Raw genomic sequence first — 17,480 nt, forward strand, 5'->3', positions numbered from 1 at the left:
AGGAAGGAGATTCCACCACCTCCCTAGGTAACGCATTCCAGTGTTTCACCACCCTCCTAGTGAAAAAGTTTTTCCTAATATCCAACCTAAACCTCCCCCACTTCAACTTGAGACCATTACTCCTTGTTCTGTCATCTGCTACCACTGAGAACAGTCTAGAGCCATCCTCTTTGGAACCCCCTTTCAGGTAGTTGAAAGCAGCTATCAAATCCCCCCTCATTCTTCTCTTCCGCAGACTAAACAATCCCAGTTCCCTCAGCCTCTCCTCATAAGTCATGTGTTCCACATGTGGCCAGGGAGACTCCACACACTGCCCTCATGCCCGCAGGCAGTCCCCGCAGCTCCCAGTCATGGTGCCCAGCCAATGGGAGCTGCAGAGCTGACACTCGGGGCAGGGGCACTGTGTGGAGCCTCCCTGGCTGTCCATATGTCTTGGGGCTGCAAGGACCTGATGGCCTCTTCTGGGAGCCACTCGGAACTAGCGCAGGCAGGGAGCCTGCTTTAGCCCCAGGCCCCTGCTGCACCGCTGACCAGACTTTAAACAGCCCAGTCAGTGGTGCAGACCTGAGCTGCCAGGGTCTCTTTTCGACTATGAAGTCTGGTCGAAAACCAGACATGTGACAACCTTACTCCCAAATGTTTTGCAAGATATTGTACCTCAAACCTATACTGGTCCAAGAGTAAACAATGAGTTTCCTGCACCTCAGGCCAGTATAATTTTGGAGAATAATTCTGCATTTGGAGGAAAAGACGGAACACTTGTATTCTTGTCTTTAAAGAAATACAAAATGTGTCTGTTTGAAGCTGAACAGAGGTTTGAAATATAAGTAGTCCTGGCTCTGGCAGATTATTGATCAATATGCAGTTAGGCAACCCCAGGTCCATGATAAATAAATTATAGAGATATGAAATATAATGCATCACATGATATCTCCACCCTATATCCTATGTGTATACAGTATATTTAGGGAAGACATGATGGTGTGATTCATTATAAAGTTTTATTAACATGGTTTCTGGGATGTCCACATTATTCAGGACAAGCAAAGCCCACCAAATTCATGCCTTTAAGACCTTTACACTATACCACACCAAACATTCTACATATGTCCATACATTACAGAATAAACTATTTACTATTTCCGAATTTTAAACCTCCTAACATTTATTCGCTTTGTCATCTACCTCTGCCAGTAAGCTCAGGTAGAAAATAACAATGTACATTTTGGAAAATTCTAAAATGATCTAAATAGTTTTTCTGGACATAATAATGAAGAGGTTGTAGGCCAGTGTGCTCAAAATGGAGGTGGCAGTGCAGTGGTGAGAAAATGGTTGTTAGAGGATGCACTGACCTCCTCAAAGTAAAACAATCCTTTCCTGCTAACTTCTTTGAGCAGATGGGTGAATCTAGCCCTTGGGTATCTTAGTGGACAGCTCATTGAGGACATCTACTCAATGCATAGCTGTGGTCAAAAAATCATTATTAAAAAGTTAGGATGTAGTAAGGAGGGAAAGCAAGAGAGGAATACAGAAAATATTACAGTGCCTTTCTATATGTTAATGGTATAGACTCATCTTGTACACTGCATTCAGAATTAACCAACTCATCCAAAGAAAGACAGGCAGACATAGTAAGTATACAGAGAAAGGTAACAAAAGTGATTAGAAGCATGGAAGAATACTTTAATACAAGTGGAAATTATGAAAAATAGAACAATTATTTCTGGAAGACTTTACATTTTCACACATTTCATTAACCTGCACAACTCTCTGCCACAGGATGTTATTGAGGGAAGTAGCTTAATCAGATGTGCAAAAGGATTAGACACCTATTAATATGAATAGTATCTGCATTTGTACTAGCCATGGTAAAATTAGACAAGTTATTCATTTTTATGATTTCAGATTTACTCTGGGATCAAGAAAAAATATCCCTCAATATATTACTTTATAACTATGTGGGAAGGCCACTGTGTTAGGCCTTGTCTATGTCAGTACTGTAGCTACACTGATGTCATTCCACCAGTGTCAGAGGGTTTAGTCTGTATCAACAAAAACACATGAGGAGTCCGGTGGCACCTTAAAGACTAACAGATTTATTTGGGCATAAGCTTTTGTGGTTTAAAAAAAAGCCACTTCTTCAGATGCATGGAGTGAAAATTACAGATGCAGGCATAAATATACTGGCACATGAAAAGAAGGGAGTTACCTCACAAGTGGAGAACAAGTGTTGACAAGGCCAATTCAATCAGGGTGGACATGGTCCACTCCCAATAATTGATGAGGAGGTGTCAATACCAAGAGAGGGAAAATTGCTTTTGTAGTGAGCCAGCTACTACCAGTCCCTATTCAAGCCCAAATTAATGGTGTTGAGTTTGAAAATGAATTGTAGCTCTGCAGTTTCTATTTGCAGTCTGTTTTTAAAGTTTTTTTTGCTGAAGGATGGCTACTTTTAAATCTGTTATTGAATGTCCAGGGAGATTGAAGTGTTCTCCTACTGGCTTTTGTATGTTACTTTTCCTGATGTCTGACTTGTGTCCATTTATTCTTTTACATAGAGACTGTTTGGTTTGGCCAGTGTACATGGCAGAGGGGCATTGCTGGCACCTGATGGCATATATCACATTATAGATGTGCAGGTGAATGAGCCCCTGATGTTGTGGCTGATGTGATTGGGTCCTCTGATGGTGTCGCTAGAGTAGATATGGGGACAGAGTAGGCAATGGGGTTTGTTACAGGAATAGGTTCCTGAGTTAGTGTTTCTGTGGTGTGTAGCTGCTGGTGAGTATTTGCTTCAGGTTGGGGGGGGCTGTCTGTAAGCGAGATTAGCCTGCTTCCCAAGGTCTGTGAGAGTGAGGGCTTGTTTTCCAGGATAGGCTGTAGATGGTTGATGAGCACTGGAGAGGTCTTAGCTGGGGGCTGTACGTGATGGCCAGTGGTGTTCTGTTATTTTCCTTGTTGGGCCTGTCTTGTAGTAGGTGACTTCTGGGTACCCATCTCGCTCTGTTAATCTCTTTCCTCACTTCCCCAGGTGGGTATTGTAGTTTTAAGAATGCTTGATAAAGATCTTGTAGGTGCTTGTCTCTGTCTGAGGGATTGGAGCAAATGCAGTTGTATTTTAGGGCTTGGCTGTAGACAGCGGATCATGTGATGTGTCCTGAATGGAAGCTGGAGGCATGTAGGTAAGTATAGCAGTCAGTAGGTTTCTGGTACAGTGTGGTGTTTATGTGACCATCACTTATTTCCACTGTAGTGTCCAGGAAGTGGATATCTTGTGTGGACTGGTCCAGGCTGAGGTTGATCGTGGGGTGGAAATTGTTGAAATCCAGGTGGAATTCTTCAAGGGCCTCCTTCCCATGGGTCCATATGATGAAGGTGTCATCAATGTAGTGCAAGTAGAGGAGGGGCACTAGGGGACGAAAGCTGAGGAAGCGTTGTTCTAAGTCAGCCATAAAAATGTTGGCATACTATAGGGCCATGCAGGTACCCACAGCAGTGCCACTGACTTGACGGTATAAGTTGTCCCCAAACCTGAAATGGTTGAGGGTCAGGACAAAGTCACAAAGCTCAGCCACCAGGTATGCTGTGGCTTCATCAGGGTTACTGTTCCTGACAGCTTGTAGTCCATCCTTGTGTGAAAAACACTGGTGTAATATTCCACCAGTGCAATCCCTCAGAGTACATGTCATGGCCAGGTTGTGGGCAGCCAAGCCTAGTAGTCAGAGCCAGAGTCCACAGTCATGAAACAGAAGTGAAGAGTCAGCTAGATCAGGAAAGCAGGAGACAAACTGGAGATCAGAACCACCAATTAGATTCCAGGAGTTACACTAGGTTGGAATGTCAGGTGATCAGGACTGAGAGTAGGAGGCACATAGTTGAGAGCAGGGTGTAGCCCAGTTGTTTAGATAACTTCCAGTTCCTGCCGCTGGCTTAAGTACAGCCAGCAGCCAGTCAACCACTCTGGGATTCTGCCAATCAGACCTCAGGGGCACAGCCCCACACTGGAGCTGGGCTTCATGGGTCCCAGGTAAGCAATTGTCAGCAAGCTGCCAGGTGGACGGGTTGGAGCGTGGCTTCTCCCATGAACCCTGAGGACCTGGGATTGAGACCTGTGGGTCATGAGATCAGATGCATTGCACTGAGGTAAATCATCACTTGCACCAAAGTAGTCTAGCCCAGTGGCTTAAAAACCTCAGGTAGACTAGCCCTTAGACAGAATAGTTGACTATCCTAACAGTCAGGCTCCTGGTCTGTTCTGGTCTCTTAAGTGTTGGACCCAAAGCCCACTGAATTCAGTGGAAAGACTCCCATTAACTTTAATGGTTTTTGGACTAAGCCGGTATTAAGAGAGTGAAAACCATAAAGTTCATGTGGACATCATAACACAGTTTGCATTCCATAAAAATACTTTTCACTATATACTATTCACAAAATCCAGCCAAGTCTTAAGTACATATTAAGAAAGCTAGATATTCATGCCACTGAAAAATGAAGCCGTTAATCCAAATAATGAACAGCCCAAGTAGCTGACAAAAAATTGCAAGATTTATATTTTTAGGTTTAAAATAATTTGTAATTAGGAAAGGAGCAACACTGATTTCAAATATCAAGAATGCTCTGGTTATAGGGCACAGATTGGAAGATTTGCTCCTTTTCCCTTGAAACATAAAACAAGCATTATGAACTGGAATCAGGATAAAATCAAAAAGATATCACATTCTTTATAACATAGTACAGTATATGTTTGTAATTTGAAAACAGAAACTAAACCAATGACTAATCTAGAAATTAAGTAGATACAAGACATCAGTTCAAGAGGATAGGTAAAATACGTATTAAAATGATAAGTGTGGAAATACTGAATCATAATGCAGGATTTCATTAGACTTTACTCAGAGCAATGTAAATACCAATACTTTCGCTGATACATAAAATATATTTTAGGTTAAAAAAGTGGGGGGAGGGATTTCCCCAGGTACTCTAAAAATCATAAAAAAGAAGAAAAGCAGAAAAGCTACAGTTATATATCACACAGGTGACTGGCATTCCATATCAGCACTCTAACTAGATCCAAAACCCGTTGACTAGAATATAATTTCTGCTACTATTAATTACAACATATAACTTTGCGTTCTGGGTCTCGACATGTCAAGTAATAAAGGGCCCTCATAAGAATGTAATAATCAAAAAAAAAATAATGAAGGGATAGTGTGTAACTTCATAACAGGAAGCTAACGTTAGGGCCAAGCAGATGATCCTATTCATTCACTTTCTGCCACACAACTAGGATAAAGTTTGGGATGACCAGGAATGAAAATCGCAGGATAAATTAGCTTTAGAAAATAGAATTAGCTTTAAAATAAGAAAACAGCCAACAGCAAATGCCTTCCCTCCACCCCCTACAATTCCAAAATCTTATATTGAGGATCTGATTTTGATCTCACTTACAATTTTACACCAGTACAATTTTACTGATTTCAAAGGAGCTACTCCTGATTTACAGCAGTACAAGATCAGAATCAGGGCTTTTCATGCATGTTGAACAAATTAAAGAATAAAACTTTTTTGGAGTGAAGTCTGTGAGGGGGTTTATACAGAAAAAATGTAAAGAAATCCTGTCACTGTTAAAATGAATAGCTACCATCTGTCAGCATTTTATCTTAGGCAAAGTTGATTAATGCAAAATGAATGCTTAAGATCAAATTGCTGTCTGCCTGAATAATTTTCAGGTAGTTCAGTTCTAAAATTATTACTCCTATTTTCAAACATAGTTTTACTTTTTAATTTTCTGTTCAAAGTCATCAGTTGTCAGTCTTAGGAAAAAAGATCATCCATTTCTAATGCTGTGATACTGAACTAGTGCCCAAAGAGTAAGGATTTTGCTTTCGGCTGCTTTGTGCTGCTCCTGCAACAGGGCAGTTAATCTGCCCTAAGAGGGCAGCTGGGAATTTCACCTCCATGGCAGGCTTCACAAAAACATCACCAACAGCCTCTCCCAATAATACTGAAAACTAAGCTTACAATTTGGACTAGTCTCATTTTGGGTATAGAAATAGATGGCTATGCTATTGGCCTCATTAATAATAATCTGTTCCAAATGACTGTGTTTTTGGCCTTTGCCATTTATTGTAAAAGTTACCTTTATGTACACTTTATTTCAAAACTGAAATTTCAATGATAAATTGTCTCGCTACACAATTTAACGTACGTTAGCCTTTCACAGTCTTTAACAATGGGGTTTGTTTGTTCATATGTAAGAGTTCACATCAAAACATTTAGTAGAAATTGTCAGTCTTATACTCAGTTACTTGTATTCCTTCTGTATTTCACTTTAAACAACAAAATTATCAGAAGAAAGACTTTCAGTAAAATTAACTTCATCCTCCAAAAGCCCAGGCCTACACTTACGCCACTGCTATGGACTAATCATATAGTCCCACCATGAGAGACAGAGTTGGATGCCTCACTTCCATTTGAGCCTTCAAAAACCCCAGGATGTACACCTTAAAGATTATTTCACTTGGCTATCCAGAAAATATTACGGATCCAATCTTACTAATGCTACTCAGGTAAGTAAATTTCAGCACATGAATAATTCCATTGATTTCAATGGGATTGCTCATAAACTAAGTTACTCACCTGCATAAGAATTTGCAGGTTCAGGGATTAAAATAATATTTTAAATATAATGTTTTGGAAATGCCAGTACATTAGTTTGTAAAAAGCTTAGTCTATAAAACAGATATTTTTTCTTGTAGAATGGTAACAGAAAATATGAGATCTAAAATGCTCACTGGTCTAACTAGCAGCGTTAGTTTTCAGATGTCTAAAATAAATGTGGGTTATATAAATAACATTATGTATGATCCAATAGTACACCCTTGGACTGTTTCATATGTTGGTGGATATTACATCCATCAGATTTTTTTTCACAACTCCATTCATTAAAAACAATTTTCTCCTCAGTAAAAGTGTAATAAGCATACAGTTTGTCTTTTAAAATACAGCTCCAGAAAGCTGGGTAGAGGGCTCAGCCAAAGAGTTTAAAAAAAAAAAAAAAAGTTTTGCAGCATGGAACTGTGTTTTCAGACTGCCAATCAGAGAAAAGCTGTTTTAAGCCACACATCCCCTTCAAAATTTCTCCTCGGGCTGATTTCTTTTGAGTCAGCCTGGGAAAAAGCCACTCCCTATGTTAGAAAATTGAGAGAGACACTGAGCATGCTCTAATGCAGAGATCAAAACAGAAGCCTGTTCTTCATAATTGCCCTTTTACTGTACCTCCCAGACTGTGTAGTTTCGAATTTGCCCTCTGGAAACTGTACTATTCCTCCCATTCCTGATGTGAAGAAAAGAATCACTGAGATCCATCCATTCCTGTGTTCTCCCAGAAACCAGAAAAGTAATGAAGAGAAATGCCCCACCCCTACCACGCAGAAACAGACAGAAGAGAGACAAGAAAAGGGGACATTTCAGAAACTGGGGAGGTGAGTTGAAAAAGCCCACTCCCTTTTGCATAGTGGTGGAGGAGAAGGAGGGAGAAGAAGAAGAAGAGCTACATTGTCTGTAATGGAGTTGTAAAGATGGAGTATCTTGAATTGATGCAAATTCAACACAGACATCTCAGGTCAGGTCAGAGCATTGTGGAATGATCATACAGGTCTCTGCAAAGCAATTCTATGAAGTAAGTTCTTAAAAGTTGAGTACCACTGCTCTAGTACCTCAACCAATTAGTCATCTTCAGGTTTACTACCTAAATCCACTGGGATTGACGCAAGGGCTCTTTTCCTGCCTGATCTTCATCAAGACTTTGTCTTTCTTTAAGGAGGCAAATGAAGATTTGTGCTGGCTTAACTAGAGAATGTAGTATTTAACTGAGCCCTGCATATCTGGCTGTTTTTTCTTTCCTCTGTAGAAAATCATCTACTTTGTGTCTGGGAGGTCATATAACCTTCTCAAAGTTGCAAATAAACTACACTCCTTGGGACCCCTATGTGCTGTGCCCTACCCTATGAGAACTGAAAGTGTCATCTCAATGCCCATCTCTTCAACATTTTTATTTCCAGGTGACTCCCAGAGGTCCTTCCTGGAAACACAAGGTGCTCGCTACCTACCAAGTCACCAGGCCACACAATTTACAACTTAGGTTAAAAACAATAAGACTAACTTCATTCCTTATAGCTGATTCAACTTTTAAGATTTCCTCAGGAGACTGCATGTCTGCTCTCTGATAAGAAGACATGAGCAAACTGTTACCCCTGAACCTGACTGGTCACAGTAAAACTCCTGAATTTAAAATCCAAGATCCTGAGACCACTTCATGCTCTGCTTCAAAAGCACTTTTTAGACTTTTATTTAGTTTATTTGATAATATCTGAGCACTAGTTGGTGTGCTATCCTTTCCATGATTAGCAATAGCAATATTATTCTCAGGAGCATATACTAGTGCTGTATAGATTTATATCAATATTGTTGGACATATAAACAACCCTTTTACATAAACATCAACATTCTGAATAAAAGATAAATCTTAAAAGATAAATGGACAAAGAACTTTAAAAAAATCTTGGCAATACTCAATTACAAAGTGGTTCTGGATTTGAAACATTTGCGACCCTCCTTTTTCATCGGACACGCACACTGTAACAAAATATTTATGAAATGTTATTGATTTCTATTGAAGATTTCACATGGAAATAAAAGCAATTCTTGATCTCAGGGCAAACGAGTCACAAATAATGTCAATATATGCAAATTTGATGTTTTCTATCACCTCTCCAGAACTCTTTAAGAAATATTTAAAAGTCTCTCTCTAAATATATCTCTCAAAGTTTCCAGATGCAGTTTCACTCTCTTAATTCAGAGTCTCAACAATTTACTACTGAATGGAAAGCAGAGCCTAGTATTTGCTAGATGGGTGTTTGAATGACAGTTAACAAGAAGTAACAGAGTCAAGGTTGTTGCCCACTAGGAGAAAGCAGAGTCAACCTTATAAGACAACTGATGCATTTATACTTTCATTTAATAGAACAATATCTGAAACATTCAACTACAAACCAAACATAAGAAAATGTGCAAGTAAAGTAGAAAGTACCTCTAATCAGTTTTCCTCTCACCAGTCACAACAGCACTTGTTCCTAATTATTTTATCTTGCATACGATACAGTACATACCCTTTTTAATATTGTATCTTTGTGAACTTTGACTATTTTATTCTGTGTGATCTAACACTAACAACAGCGGCAAAGAAAACACTTTCTCCTCTTTAAGATGCTCTATTGGTTAGTTCAGATTTATTTGTTGTCAGTGAAGGTTATATTTGCACATAAGCCTATGACAGATTGCAAGTTTTTTAACTTTGAGCAAGTTTTCAAGCTGCTGGTATTTTTTCTTAAGATGTAGGTTACTTGACAAATTGGAGTTAAGTTATCTGGGGTCAATGTAACTGTAAGTTAAACTAATGAAGTGTATGCCTGTGAATGATGTCTGATTAGTTTAATACAGCTAGAGCTGGACAGCTTGGGCTGCTGACCTTGAAGGAGCATAGATAACATTGTGATGCGTTGGAGGATGTGGTTGTGATGCAGAAGAAATTTACATAACAGTTTGTCATATATACTCCTCCAAAATAAAATTGTTGCAAAGGAAGAGTAATGCAAAATCCATACTCAAATGCCTCAAGCAAGACAGAGGAAAAAATAGTTACAATAATTTGGTAGCAGTTTATTAGAAATGAAAGCAAGCAGCAAGCCCAGTAAAGGTGTATTTTCTGCACTCGCATTTTATATATTCAAACTGTTCATAAACTGTGTAAGATTAAATATTATGTTCCACAATTTGTGATGGATTCAGATTTAATGTTACATGACCTTATGCAGCACAGGATATATGCTGCAAAAATCATTTTCTTCTCCATCTGTGTGTACTATCTTTACCTGGTATCATCGGAAGTTGCAAACATTAGCCCCAGTTCTCAGCTGGGATCTGCTAGCATATACCTCTGCACTCAGGCAGAGGCCCACTGAAGTCAGTCGTATGCAGTGTAGGTGCACAGGTCCATGCTATCAGATACCAACGCAGCAGGAGGGCTTTGGTGTAAGTAAATTAAGTGTTGACAGTAAAAAAAACCCAGTTCACTGCTGAATCAGTGATGTTCTCTTGTTTGCAGTCACTGAAATGTACACATCACCATTTGGTGCATTACTATTTAATAGAATTATCCAACAGCATCTTAACTGATTGGGGGAAAAGCGGGGAGGAAGGAGGAATGAATGGCTGGTTTCAAGACCATCAAGTTCATAAGTGACTAGAAGTTTTCACTATATGATGGCCACTTGGTGGTCTGTGTGTATTTAGTTTGATGGTCTCAGTTCAGGTTCTAGTTGCTAGGTGTCCACACAGGGCTTAAATTCTCATAGAGTATTTCCCAGAGCCCTCCACGTTCCCATGCCAACATGCTATGAAACCTCCAGGGGAGTTGAAAATATTTACTGGCGCTCCGCTCCAGACAGCTCTGGCTGAATTTAAGCCCTGTGTCTACATAATAAAACAAACAGAATTTGACATCCTTATATGTGGTCACATTACAGAGCTCAAGGTCTGAACAGTCACTAGACTGAACTACCCTCTCATTCCTTTAGGTCACACATCCATACAGCATTCAGGTTACTCCACAGATAACTTGGTATGACACTGTGGATAAGCTTGCACTGCCAGTGTCTATGTATTACTCTGCCTGATCTGTGGAAAAATAGGACTTCAGCCTCAAAAGCTGTAAGTCCTATCCCTTTCACCAACTCTAAACTCATCGGAGAATTCAAAAGAAACACACCCACAGGCAGCAATTTAGCACAATTTAAGATGGAGACTTTGCAGTATTAGAGATACAGACCCAATATTTTTCTAGGGGCCTCTAAAAGGATGTCTGCAACTTTCCACAAACACAACCCATCATGCAAAACAAGAAGGTCAATATCTCACCTCAGTACCCATTTGCAAGTACATATGATTTTGTATGGAAAAAACCAGAAAGCTCAGTTTTAGAGACCTGGTTGAAGATCCTTTCATATTTTGACCTGTAAGATTATTTGTTACAAGTACTATCTTTACCTGTAATTAGCATTAGCTGGCACTGTTTGCATGAAATATAGAGCAGCAGTCCGTGCTCTCCAGTGCCACTTCTTTGCTGGGAGTGTATAAAGGACACATTCTTCTATCTCCTCCTGTAGAAGATCTGCCAGCTGCTTGTGGGAACCACCATAAAAAGCTTCAATTAGAAGAATACGCATACTTGTACGTTTTTCAAATCTTCTTGGATTCTAAAACTGACAAAAACAAACAAAGAAACATTTTATTCCCAAAGTCTATTCTTTAGCGAGTTAGACATAGATCATGAAAAAAACTCATATTAACAGACCTCTTATAAATGGATTCATTTTTATAAGAATTTAATATCTTTGTTTCATGCTAGTAGATTTATTTTTAAAAAAAGACAAATTAACAATTAGTTTGATAAAAAAAGGAAGGTGTCCATTAATCACAACAACATTCCATTAAAAATAGCTATTTAGAATTTAACTAATAACTAAAATATAATCAATCTGTAAATGCTTAGATTTTGAATTTTAGTTACTGGCTTTTTAAATAGGATGTATTTGAAAACTGTTTATTTTGCAAAAGTTTTTTTTTTTAAATATATTTTCCTGTTCTGGAATTGAGGGTTGTGTCCATACAATTTTACCTTCTGAATGGTAGTACATAAAACTAAAAAGTATTTCAAACATATTTCAGCCAAATTTGTTTCATAGTAAAGGCAATCTGGCAAAACGACTAAAAAGAAACATGATTGGGGGCAGCTTGGGGTACCCAATTTGAGTGTACCTCCAGGACTCTGTTCCTTAGGTTACTGAAGGCTGGGATCATCACTAAAATGACATTTGCAGACCTTAGAGGAGATGCAAACTGCATTACTCTTGAATACTCCAAAATGGCTGAAACAGAACAATACTGTAGTCTTAAGGAAGCTATCACACTTTCACCCACAGGGCTGCTGACACACAGGAAGCAAAACACATGGCCCAAAATTAAGGGAAAGGTGAAAACCCTGTGACTATTGCTCATCTGTTTCATGAGTCACGTTTTGGGGTGGTGAAAAGCTGCTCTGTAGAAGCTTAGGGATACTCCACTGAACAAAAATGTTAAAAACAAAACCATGATTAGGTATTTACCAGCAGTGTCTGCTGCTCTGATAACTTCCACTTCAGAACATACTATCAGGGGCTGAGTAACACTGGGTATGATTACTTTATTTGTTTGTGTTTCAGACCAATGTTATATATTGTATGACTATACTGAGCACCCAATCCCTGACCCACAGTTTCCAGTAGTCGCTGGTTGTGTCCCTAATCTTTTCAGCAACTTTGCTGGGGAGGGATGAGGGGGTTCATAAATTACAACCCTTTACCAAAATCTAAATGATAGTTCTAGTAATTAAACATAAACTGGAGTTAATGTTTAAAGTACCTACAGTAATCAAGAGTAAAAATACTTTACAAGAACGTTGCAGCTATCAAAAAACAAGCTAATGAGAAAATCCTGAAATTCAGAGAGTTAAAAGATGAAATTTAAAAGAAACCTTTTGGTCAGTACTGAATCAATGGCCCAGCATGGTCTTGGAGGCTTACGGTGCTGCTGGAGTTGCCATTTTGCAGATGAAACATAAAGCTAGATTATTCACCTTTGCTAAAGAACAAAGTGTTAGGAAATAAATATTTTCACACAGGAAAGGGCAAAAAACAAATGAAAAGGATTGGAGGGAAGCATTTTGCAAATTTAACTCAGAAGGAAAGAGGGTACATGAAATGTCTGATAAATTCCACTACGTCACTCATTAAAAAGAGTCGAGGTTAATGTTAATTTACAGGCTACTCGAGGTAGTATAGTAGTTTGTTCATAAAACATCTGATCAAATTTCCACATCAGACTAGTTATGAAACCATTTTGTCACCTAGTTTAGCTGAATCAACAATGTTCCCTTTGGTTTTATTTAGAATACTTTGTAACCATTTTCTTTATTTATGTTCCTTTCTGTGATAGATAAAGAATAAGGCAAAAATTGTTTCAGTTCTCAGGTTTCCTTCTGGTCTAAGATTACTGACAATTAGATTATTCTATACTTGTCTTACTACCTTTAGACTTTTTCATAAAACAAAATGCTATGCAAATATTAAAATAAACCCTTTTAGTGTGCTTCTGACTGAAAATCTCAATTCAAACGTCGATTCTGCCTTAATTGTCTGCTGGGTAGCTGAGGCTATTTGATTCTTGATACTCTGTGTACCTGGTGTGTGTAGATCCCACTTTGTAAGGATTCAGAAGCAAGGATGAAAAATCAAAAAGAGCAGTCAATTTTTGAAAGATGATATGATACATAAAGGGTTTTTGCACAAACTGCCTAGAATGGGGAAAACCCCACGACAAATCAAGAAAGCATCAAAGGATCACTCACCAACATTTGTAGAATTCTGCTTTCATGTGCTTTACGTACTTTACAGTTACATATATTAAACACAGATTCATAACAAAACAATCTAGAAACCTATACTTGGTGTTTTTTAAAGGTGCTACTAAAACAGAAAATATTAAATAAAAAGAGACAGACAATGCAATTAGCCCCTTCAGTGAAAAATTATATAATTTAGGAATGATGGAAAACCCAGCCAAGTAATCTTATGTTTTAAAAATATATGATGATAATGTACTGTAAATCACATTATTTTAAAAATAACTTGTAATTTTTTGTAAATTTAAAAAGCCACAATGGACGTCGGATGAAGACATTTACCTCATATTTTGCATACAAGGTTTCCAGTTTTGTTCACACATCACAGTAACATCTATTATTCTTGCTTTATTTCCCCTGACCTAGCCAAGTTAAGGTAAATATATACTATGTACTGCTTAGGTCTTGAAAAGCCACTGATGATAAATGGTCTGAAAACATTTACCCTATCTGATGGAATGCAATCCTCAATTAAATATAAATCATTCCAGGTATTCTTTTACCCATTTCAAAGAAAACAACAAATATTAGAAAAATATATCTGCTTCCCCATTCTCATTACAGTGCTTCCTCTCTCAAGGGTGGCTCTTTGGAGCCAATAATTCTGCAAGTTACACTAATGGCTTGATTCTATTCTCAGGAGTGCCGTGCTGTGTAGCTTGAAAAATTTGCCTCACTACATGTACCATATGCAGATCCGGTAGCAGATTCTTCAGGATACATATTAATAAAAGTCTACCTACTTGCAATAAGAATTAAGTCCCAAGTGAGTGTTACATAAGCAATAACATGACTAGTGTGCAGTCATACTGGTTACTCACACACCTTAGGTGTGTTGCGAGACATTTCTCCCCATTATTTCAACTCCCACCTCAAAAATACTGTCTCATAATAACGCTCCATATGGATACAAGTCATGACTCAAGTGTCAGCAAGAGGGTGAGCATGTTGAAGAAGACTAAGTAAGGGGTCAGATACTGCCCATGCTAAATTCCTAAACGGGCAGCTAAGGATTCACCCTAAATCACTGGCTGACTTACAAGACCATGCTGCTAACGCCACACTCTCCCATTTACAATCCACCTCCAGCATGGTGCGGGGAGGAATAAGGGGATATGGCTGGAGCACACAATGCCCTTATGATCCCCAACTGACATAACAGTCTTTTAGGGCCCTTTCAAACCAGTGTAATTTAGAGCAGCCCTGATGCTACTGTAAATTATCCTGGGGGCCAAATCAGCACCTGGACAGGCCCAGAATCTGGGGTCAGAGGTAAAAAGATTTTATAAGTCACCAAGTGCTGGTATGTAAACCTGAGGACTCAGCTTTAAGTGTATCTTTCCATATATGAAATAAATGTGTTCTCTCAGCAATGACTGCAAACTTTGGGGAACAAGTACCCAGCTAGGGATCTGAACTCAGATTCCTGTGTGAGAGCACAATTAACTGCCATTAAAAACATTTGACTGCTTAGTCTGTCACGTTAAATTATCAGAACAATTGTTCACATTTTATTAAATGGAACGTGTTTGGAACTGTAATCTTCTAAGGCCTGTTCAGATCCTTATAGTTAGCTATTTTGGGTTATTTTGAATTTTGTACAATTTCAAATATGGACCAACTAATCCAATGATAACTCACATTAACCCAGTGGTACACAAGATAACTGATAAGTCTCCTGGTTTCCATAAAAAATTCTGAGAACTATGAAGAACTAGAATATAAATATGTGTTTGAAAAAAACAACATGGAAGAACATATAAGCAAGAAAGTTTACACTCTTCAACCAGTTACAGAAGCAGTAACTTTATACACTTTTTGAACTCTAAGTAAACAGTTACTACAGTTACTATTTTTTAAACCGAGGTAGGTACAGGAAACTTGTAATTTACCAGTGATTTATTAAGGAAGATATTTATTCTGTCATTTATACATAATTGTGGTTTCACAAATGTCAGCATAGCTCACAGAAGAAAGACATAATTAGCCCTCTTCATTGACGTATTCAGGCAATATACATTACAGATCATGCTTAAATATCTGTCCAACAAAATATTTTAGCAATAACCCGAAACCAAAGGAATAACTGTTAATATATTCCATAGGTACACAATTGCTATTAGTTATAGGAAATAAGGTATATGGTTTCAGTAATGATTGTCTCAACGATTATAATCCCACACGTATGAGAAATTTATTCCATCACTGTATCCACAGCACACATGGTTCAACATCTTAAAAGTCAACTGACTACAAAAGATATAAGGTATGTAGTGTGCATTTATATATATTTACAGTCTTTGATGGTTTGAGATAAACACTGTAAGACTTAATATAGGAAAAGACTTTAAATGCTCCACATTTTAGTAGAATGGGGTTTCCCAGATCGTTATTATAGAGGCTTTACCTTGATTCTTGTCTCCCTCCACCCTTTCTTCCAACCCCGCAACATACACACTTTAAAAGTAAGTGTTAATGCAGCATACTGAAAAAAACAATACTGAGAGAGTTTGCATTACTCACCCACTCATCTCAGTGATTCATCAGGGAAACCCCAGTAGAGATATACCTTAAAATACTACAATCATATTTTAATATCTTAACTTATATTTAAATCAGCCAAAAAGTATAGAGTGAAAAATTTCCTGTTGATCAAGTGTATACACATACAAAAGTAAGCATGCTATTGATTTATGTAGAGGAAACCAAATAAGACACAGGAATGCATTTTATTTTGAGAAACGGAAAAATTGATGATTCAGCTTTATCTGAATACTGCAGTATATGGTGCCGATTTGCTGATCAGAGGTCTGCATCAGTATTAATATTACATTACTGGAGATAGCTGTAAGCAATGCTTACCCATATGGTCTGAAAACAAGAATATAATGCCAAAGACAGGCTGTGTCTCATCCAGGGTGAAGGCCAATTGCCTGGCCTTTTCACTGAACAATACATTCTGGTTCACACAATCAGACAGAATTATGCATCACATGGCCTTCTGTTGATATGATTTGTTATTTTCTTTGTTCCTAGAATGCACTTGCAAACACCTGTGTTAAGGGTACCAGTATGTGGAAAAAAATGTATATGCTAAAATAGCGTATATTGGATCCCATACCTTTATTTCATCAATATCCTGAAAATGTTCTCTACCTGACCCAGATGTATATGTAAGCTCTGTTTTCTTCATATATTGACTGCTGCTTCCCAGCACAGTGAAAATAGAGGGCCTGTGGTGAAATCCTGGCCCTACTGAAAATCCCATTAACTTCAATAGGGCCAGGATTTCACCCATCAACTCTACATCAAAATCTTATTTATTTGAAGATTCACTTGCAATACAGTTAATTCAAGCTTTGTTTAAAAGACCATTAAGTTGTTCTTTGATGGAATATTTTAAAATACATTGTGTAATAGTCTTAACTATTTAAAATAAATATTAGAAAGTATCCTTCTCCATAAATAAACTTTAAAATCTGTAGTTAATTTGTAATCACTTAACTCTCTTTCTATAAATCAGACTTTTATGTGTCTTACTCTTATGCCTGTAAATGTATGGCCTCAAGTCTCTGAACCACTTTCATTCTAATGTCAAGGTTGCACACGCACTTACAGTTGAAACATTACTGACTGAAGACTCTCTACAGACTTAAAAGACTACAAGGAGTCCCACTCAGTGGAGAGCTGGAGCCAGTTCCCACTGTTTTGCTAGAACTAGTTGTTAAATTTAGAAGCCCTTTTAGAACCGGTTGTTTAACCGGCCAAAAGTGGCGCCTTACGCGCCGACTCCATGGGTGCTCTGGGGCTGGAGCACCCAAGGGGAAAATTTGGTGGGCGCAAAGCACCCACCGGCAGCTCCCCACCCCGCCCCTGGCCCCAGCTCACCTCTGCTCCGCCTCCTCCCCTGAACGCACCGCCC

At 38.4% G+C, this 17,480-nt stretch overlaps 1 protein-coding gene across 11 annotated transcripts in view; it reads right to left on the reverse strand.

Annotated features, from left to right (window-relative positions):
• The window catches only part of QTMAN (queuosine-tRNA mannosyltransferase), a 364,313-nt gene that overhangs the window by 271,443 nt on the left and 75,390 nt on the right, over positions 1-17,480 (reverse strand). For all 11 annotated transcript variants that reach the window (XR_012664354.1, XR_012664353.1, XM_048868636.2 and 8 more), the window contains one exon: positions 11,107-11,321. Coding sequence is in view for 9 of the 11 variants with exons in the window: in XM_048868636.2 (XP_048724593.1) it covers positions 11,107-11,285 (179 nt within the window). In the remaining 2 variants the exon portion in view is untranslated. The remainder of the gene's footprint in view (positions 1-11,106; positions 11,322-17,480) is intronic.

This window comes from Caretta caretta, chromosome 11 (genome assembly GCF_965140235.1).
Source record: "Caretta caretta isolate rCarCar2 chromosome 11, rCarCar1.hap1, whole genome shotgun sequence".
Classification (NCBI taxonomy): Eukaryota; Metazoa; Chordata; order Testudines; family Cheloniidae; genus Caretta; species Caretta caretta.